General features: G+C 42.1%; 1 protein-coding gene across 3 annotated transcripts in view; it reads right to left on the bottom strand.

The window, feature by feature from the left end:
- Positions 1 to 1,532: 1,532 nt before the first annotated feature.
- rps6ka1 (ribosomal protein S6 kinase a, polypeptide 1) overlaps positions 1,533 to 7,912 on the bottom strand; it is an 87,710-nt gene continuing 81,330 nt past the window's right edge. For all 3 annotated transcript variants that reach the window (XM_046855390.1, XM_046855391.1, XM_046855389.1), the window contains 4 exons: positions 7,066 to 7,142; positions 6,802 to 6,919; positions 4,804 to 4,941; positions 1,533 to 4,272 (listed from right to left, as the gene is read on the bottom strand). In XM_046855390.1, coding sequence (XP_046711346.1) covers positions 4,150 to 4,272; positions 4,804 to 4,941; positions 6,802 to 6,919; positions 7,066 to 7,142 — 456 coding nt within the window. In that variant the 3' untranslated portion in view covers positions 1,533 to 4,149. The remainder of the gene's footprint in view (positions 4,273 to 4,803; positions 4,942 to 6,801; positions 6,920 to 7,065; positions 7,143 to 7,912) is intronic.

Genomic DNA, 7,912 nt, shown 5'->3' with positions numbered 1-7,912 from the left:
CTCCATCGTTGGTGGAGGAGTTGGTGTTGAATTTATAACAATCTCAGATGTTGAGCTATCGTTCTTAGGAGCTCCTGGTTAAACAACTCTGACTGTAGAAGACTGTAGAAAGGACATTACTCATAATCACACACTCTGGTGCTCATGATATTTCTTACTCTTGGTAGTGTTTTAATTGTTTAGAATCACACTCCTGGTAAAACCCAGATGAGGATGGGTTCACAATGAGTCTGGTTCTTCTCAAGGTTTGTTCATCATACCTTTCTTACCACCAGTTTTTTCTTGTCACAATCACCCAGGGTTTGCTCATTGGGAATAAATACACATCAATTTAAATATAAGTCGATTGTCTATTGTTAAAAGCGCTATAGAAATCAACTTGAATTGAATTGCGCTAAATCATTTCAGTGTGTCAGTGTTTGAGCCCGTCTTTGCTCATGTAGTAGGAATACAGGACTTGGCCTGTGGTGTGGAGGTCCGGCAGGAGACACACGAGCTCATGAGGTTAATTCGGCATCTGAGCTGTGCTGAGTCAGAAGGGTTAGTGCAGAGAAAGCACAAAATGTGCAGGGAGGCTGGAAAGCTGCTGTGATTCAGCTGAAGCTCTCGGTTTAGCGCAGGGCTTTTAAAGGGATGCAGATGGAAATCAGATTGATCAGAAACAGAACCTGATTGATTGATTGTTTTATTTGCACCACCAAATTTAGCATTTTGCATCTGAATTCAGCAAGAAGATTATCTAAGTTGTTCTATATATATCCTGATACTACTGTATATATACTGATGTTATATAATGAGGTCTGGGGTTGAAGCCGGCACAGCTGGCATTCAGTCTGCACTGGCATACGCCATATGAACCGAACGTGGCCCGGTTCTGGTGGAGATGGAACCATCTTTAAGGCGCCAAACAAGATATGGGCCAGTTGTTAAGTGTTTTATTTGGCCCAAGATGTAAAATATAGAACTGTGGGCCACATACTGTATGTGTGGTCAGTCTTATCCCACAGTTAAAATGTCATTTCAGATAGTATTTTCATTAAACAAATAATTAAAATGATTAATAATGGTAATTTTTGATTAAAAAAATTATAGTAATGTAATTATTTAACGCTTTATCTATAATCTATAATAACATTAAACTGAAGTTTTCTTTATAACTTTTCATGCACAAGACAAGGTCAATTTTCACACATTTCTACATGGTTCGTTGTTAGAAAACATTTCACTGAATAATGTCCTTTTCTGATCGGTCTCATCCTGATGCCTTACCCCTGGATGGAGTTCTCTAACCTGGAGACCATTCGCTGCAGCTGAGGATGGATCCATGAGGTTACTGTAGGAGATTACAAATCTATCAACATGGATTCTGACTGTAATTAATATACGAATTTTCGTTCAAATTGTTGGGTTTTTTTTATTTATTTAATTTTATATAAGCAACTGCAACCAAACAATTCCCCTATAGGATTCTTAAAACAAGGCCAAAAAAAAAAAGGCTAGATGTAAAATTCAGAGTGACTCAGAAACACAGAGAAGGTGGAGGGCAGGAAAGCTGAGTTTAATAGAAAGGCATCAGGAACCCAAAACAGACCCGACTCTGGTTCTTTAAAGAACAAGAACACACACATTCCAGAGGACGGTCATCCCAACAACACGTGCACACGCATACAGAACAAATACGGAGAAGCACCATAATAAGCCCTCCATAAGACCACCATGAGGAGTGTTACATCCCTTTCAGCAGCTCACATCAAATCAATCTGCATCATTACTAAATTAATGAGACATTCGATCCCTTTTTTCTTTTTCTCTCTCTTTTTTTTTACAGAAGGCATAAAGAAAGCATGGGCCACAACAGGACAAAAACTCTAAAGCGTAGATTTCGAAAGGAAAAGACCAGAGTTTTGAAGGAAAAAAAAAAAACACGTAAAAATGAATATATAATATAATGTACTTTAACGACATGTACGGTACAAAAGGTGCTTCACGTGAATCCGCCGTCCTGAAACACCGTCAGCTGTCACACACCGCTTTCATTAAACTATAATGACCTCAGACTCATCAGTGACTCAAAATCTCCAGCAAACGAGTAATAAATCAGTCAATTTGACTGCACAGGTTTTGAGGGAGAACTCGAATGATTTTTTTTTTAAGAACTGTGTGACGTGAAAACCTGCATCTGAGGGGTGACACGTTTGGGTTTTTTTTTTAGTTTAGATCGCTATTTTTACATTTATGGTATTTTGGCAGACGCCCTTATGCAGAGCGAATTACAACTGAGCAGTTGAGGGTTAGGGGCCTTGCTTAAGGGCCCAGCAGTGGCAGCTTGGTGGTGCTGGAGTTTGAACTCATGACCTTCCAATCGAGAGTCTTCACCGTTAAGACACCACCTCCCTACATCTCCGACACGGTTGCAGTAGGCAAAATCTCGAAATCTGCCAGCATATACGCTATATGGATCAAAAGTATTGGGACACCTGACCTTTTCAGCCGTGTGTGGATCTTCTGCAAATTCAAACGGATCACAATTTAGAGAACGTCTTTGGATGTGCTAGCGTGGAAATTTCCCTTTGAACTAGGAGACCCAAAACATGCACAAATCCAGCTCCATGAAGATCTGCTGTAGAACTCGAAACCTTTTTGAACATGAATGCGAACCCTGCACTGCACCCCAGGAACCTCATGACTTTCCTCCTTGTGGCTGAATGAATCTCACACAAATATCCACAAAATCTAGAGGAACATCTTCCTAGAAGAGTGGAGCTTGTTAGAACAGCAAACGAAGTGTGGGATGTGCTTTCAAAAGAAGCATATACCAATCTTAGGTTAAGGTGTCCACAATTTTTTTTTGTCCATATAGTGCATATTCTTCAGTCTGCTGGAGTTCTGCAGGTCATTTGCGATCATCAGAAAGAAGTTCAGAAACCTGAGCCTGAAAATAAGAAGGCTCTATTTCACAACCGTAGTTGACAAATTCCACACAATTTTTTTTTACCACTGGCATCTGAACACAAGAAGAACAAATTGTTAAAAAAAAAAAAAAAAAAATACAACAAATAAAAAAAAAGTCTGCAGTAATTTTTTTTTTAACTCTTTCCTTTTTAGGCCCCTCCCCCAATGGTGCTCAGCATGCTTTTATAAAAATCTTTACGTTGTTTTTTTTTTTTTGACAGAATAAACAAAACAACTAAACACAAAACAGCAGTCAAGATCCAGAAGAAAAAAAAATAAATCACCGCATTGAAAAATACAAGACTTTAGCATGCCACTACAAATCCTCGGGCTTCAGAGATTTAATTTTTTTTACCATCATCATCATATTAATCATCATCATCATCGTTCAGTTCATACAATAAAAAGAAAAACAAAACAAAAGGCAAGAAACCACACTGAACAGAGTGAGCCCTGGGTAAAAGTGCATCACAAAGCAATGTGGCGAAGCAACGGCACAGCATTTTACACATCAGCGGCCATGCAAACCCACCCCCTTTACCCACAATGCACTTGGGCAGAGTCGCAACTCGCTCTCATGCTTTTTATATCCGTAACGAATAAAGAACCGTCTTGGAGGAAAGGGAAAATAAACCAACCCTTTCAAACGTTTCCAGTCGGTGTACAAGTCTATTTTTTGTTCCAGACTCACGATCAATCTGATTGTATGCCATTTACATGAAACAAAGCAAGCGAACAGGAGAAAACCCACAAAACCTCGACGACTCAAACAAATAAACTCATGAAACAGAACAGCAGGACCACAAAACAGGCCATCAATATTGACTGCCTCCGAATAGGAGCCTGTAGCTCTATCTGGCACTCTCCTACACACACACACACACACACACACACACACACACACACACACACACACACACACACACACACACACTTCTCTGGAGCACTGGAACTCCAGCACTCCAATGTCCATCTGCCAATCACAGCCACTGTTTACTCTGATGGACGGCTTGGTGAAGCTCCGTGAGGCTGCTGATGGCACGCGTCAGGGTGAAGAGGAGCGTGTTTTTATTTTAATTTTTTCCCCAAATCCACCTTCAGAGCATCAGAGTGGCTTTCGTCCAGTACTGTGTTCGTTTTATTCGGTTTTGCTCTGTTCCTCTCGCTGCTGTGCTCACGCTGTGCTCACGCTGTGCTCTACAGAGAGGTGGACGGTAGCTTTTTCACGCGTCTCTGGGCGAGAAATGAGGACTCGATGGGTTTGAGTTCGGGGGTTGGCTGGGAACTCTTCAGAGCTGAGTAGGTGGCAGCCATCGCTCCCTGTCCCAGAGAAAAAGAGAGAGAGAGAGAGAGAGAGAGAGAGAGAGAGAGAGAGAGAGAGAGAGAGAGAGAGAGAACTCAACAATAGTGGACAAAGTACACAAAACATGTTCTTGAACTTGAGTGCTGATTAGACAGACAGACAGACAGACAGCTGATAAGACAGATAGATAGATAGACAGACAGATAGATAGATAGACAGACAGACAGACAGACAGTGCTGATAAGACCGACAGACAGAACGACAGAGAGATAGATAGATAGATAGATAGATAGATAGATAGATAGATAGATAGATAGATAGAGCTGATAAGACAGACAGACAGACAGACAGACAGACAGACAGACAGAGTGCTAATAAGACAGACAGAGATAGAGGATGAATGATTCTTCATTCAGTGAGAAGTGATTCAAATGGAAATGATTTAGGACCTGAAGCAGACCATGAACATGTGAGGAGACCCAGGTAATATCCTGTAGCCCCTGAAAGAATGTTTAGGGGTTGGTGTGGGACTGGGGGGATTACAGTACCTTGACAATCTTGGCATCCTGGTGCTGCAGCTGGCTGTTGGGTAGCTGATCTCTCTGCACGATCCACGGGTGCTTCAGCACCTGCCGAGCTGTTAGTCTCTGATGAGGGTCCACATGCAGCATCTTAGACACCAGATCCTAAACACACACACACACACACACACACACACACACACACACACACACACACACACACACACACACACACACACACACACACACAATGTTAAAGACCAGATCCTACACAGTGCATGACAGAGGTAGTAATAAGTAATGAAGTATAAATACTAAGGTCCTGTACATAAGTCGATTTTTCTGGTATCAGCACTTTATTTTACTTTTTATTTTTCGGACAACTTTTTAAAATCTTTTACACAAATATCTGCTTTTCTACTTCTTACATTTTTAATCCAGGTTCGTTACTTTAGTTTTAATCTATTTGGTGAAATGTCAAAATGTTTTCTTCTCATTGCGCCTGTTTCTTGTCATTGCGCAGCTTTTTTAATCTACCACTGGTGTAGCATTTCCTGTCTCTCACACACCCCAGACATGAACTAGTTTATGAAGCTCACAATGAGCAAGTCAGAAGGTAATAAGAAGTCTGGCGTTAACATGATGAGACAGAGGGTCAGGTGATGAGAACATGACTGAGAACAGAGACCTTACTGATCATCATCATCTTTTCTCTGCTTGTGTTCTATATGGTGGATGTTCAGCCTGGATACATTCATTAGAGAACATTTTTAATTATTTTGTATTAATATATTAATGTGAGGTTCAGTTACCAGCATGACACTAAAACAGGTCTGTAGTTTACTGCATCTGTGGTGGTCTTTCTCGGCATGAAACCATACTGTTGCTCACAAATGATCACCTCTTCTCTCAGCCTGGCTTCCACTACTCTTTCCCATAACTTCATGGTGTAACTGATCAACTTAATTCCCCTGTAGTTACTGCAGGTCTGCACATCTCCCTTATTCTTAAAGATCAGTACCAGCACACTCCTTTTCCATTCCTCAGGCATCTTCTCACCTTCCAAAATCTTGTTAAACAATCTGGGTAAAAACTCTACTGCATCTCTCCTAAACATCTCCATGCTTCTACCGGTATGTCATCTGGTCCAACCGACTTTCCATTCTTCATCCTCTTAATCACTGCTCTCACTTCCTCCTTACTAATCCTATCTACATCCTGCTTCACCATCTCCACACCATCCAACCTTCTCTCTCTCTCTCTCATTTTCCTCATTCATCAGCTGTTTAAAATACTGCCTCCACCTTCTCAACACACTCTCCTCACTAGTCAACACATTTCCATCTCCATCCTTTATTGCTCTAACTTGCAGCACATCCTTCCCAGCTCTTTCCTCTGCCTGGCCAATCGGTATAAATCCTTTTCTCCTTCCTTAGTGTCCCACTTCTCCTACAGCTCCTCATATGCTTTTTCCTTGGCTTTCGCCACATCCTCTTCACCTGCTGCCGCATCTCCTTGTTCTCCTGCCTACATTTCTCATCTCTCTGCTGATCCCAATTCTGTTTCTCCAACCTCTTTCTCCTTATGCTCTCCTGCACTTCCTCATTTCACCACCACGTCTCTTTGTCTTCCTTTCTATTTCCAGATTTCACACCAATTACCTTTCTATCTGCCTCCCTCATCACGTCTGTAGTAGTTCATCATCCAGCACCTCTTCAACACCACTGAGCCCCTGTCTGACCTCTTCCCTAAACCTCACACTACACTCTTCCTCCTTCAGTTTCCTCCTTTTCTTCACCTCCAAAACCACCATGTGATGCATCTTTCATTCTCCACCACTTTATCTAACTCACTCCAGCATTTTTCCTTCTCCTCCATCTCACAGTCCACTTGTGGAGCACTGATGACATTTATCAACCCTCCTTCAACTTCAGAAACTTTCTTCACACTCTTACTGTAAAACAATGAGATTCATCCCTGCTACATTTCTCCATCATGGATATTTAGCCTCGCTCTCTGTGTTACCTTAGCTGCATCGGACACTGCATCCCAGTTTCCTCCAGTCAGGGTGAAATGTCCATTTCCTATTCTGCCTAAAATCTCCTCGGGTGTGTCCTCAGGACCATTCGCAAAAGGAGTGAAACTGGAAGAGAGAAAGATACAGACAGACATGAGGCAAAGTGTTTGTTTTCATGTGTATTCATTAGTGTGAGGATGGTGATAAGTGAACAGGTGGTGTAAGTGTGTGTGTGTGTGTGTGTGTGTGTGTGTGTGTGTGTGTTTTCTCACCCTGCTATCATAGTGTACAGCAACACTCCCAAACTCCAAATGTCACATGCCTCATCATAACCCTGCCTCTTCAACACCTAGACACACACACACACAATTTTTATTCCTTTACACCAAGTCACACAGTGTCGTAACCCAAATCTACTACACAGTTAATTATTTAGAAAATATTGTACCACCATGTTGATGTATTATTAAAAGTGATTGGTCAGAAGGTTCGATCGATTTTGACCGACAGCAGAACAGTCTCGGCTGTTGGAGAGAGAGAAGTTGTGGTACTGTATGAGGAAGTCAGGTGTGTCAGAGAAGTATATGAGGGTGGTGCAGAACATGTATGAGGACAGTGTGACAGCAGTGAAGTGTGCAGAAGGAACGACAGACTGGTTCAGGGTGAAGGTTGGACTGCATCAAGGATCGGCTTTGAGCCCTTTCCTGCTTGCAGTGGTGATGGACAGGTTGACAGACGAGGTCAGACAGGAGTCTTCATGGACTATGATGTTTGTGGATAATATTGTGATTTGTGGTGAGAGTAGGGAGCAGGTTGAGAAGAGCCTGGAGAGGTGGAGGTATGTGCTGGAGAGAAGGGGAATGAAATTCAGTAGGAGTAAGACAGAGTACATGTGTGTGAATGAGAAGGAGGGCAGTGAAGGGGTGCGGTTGCAGGGAGAAGAGGAGGAGAAGGTGGAGGAGTTCAGGTACCTGGAGTCAACAGTGCAAAGTAATCGAGAGTGTGTTAGAGAAGTGAAGAAAAGAGTGCAGGCAGGGTGGAGTGGGTGGAGAAGAGTGATAGCAGGAGTGATTTGTGATAGAAGAGTATCTGTGAGAGTGAAAGGGAAAGTTTATAGGA

Source organism: Silurus meridionalis, chromosome 8 (genome assembly GCF_014805685.1).
Source record: "Silurus meridionalis isolate SWU-2019-XX chromosome 8, ASM1480568v1, whole genome shotgun sequence".
Taxonomy (NCBI): Eukaryota; Metazoa; Chordata; class Actinopteri; order Siluriformes; family Siluridae; genus Silurus; species Silurus meridionalis.
Note: the sequence above shows the minus strand (reverse complement) of the source record. Positions and strands in the feature narration are given on the sequence as shown.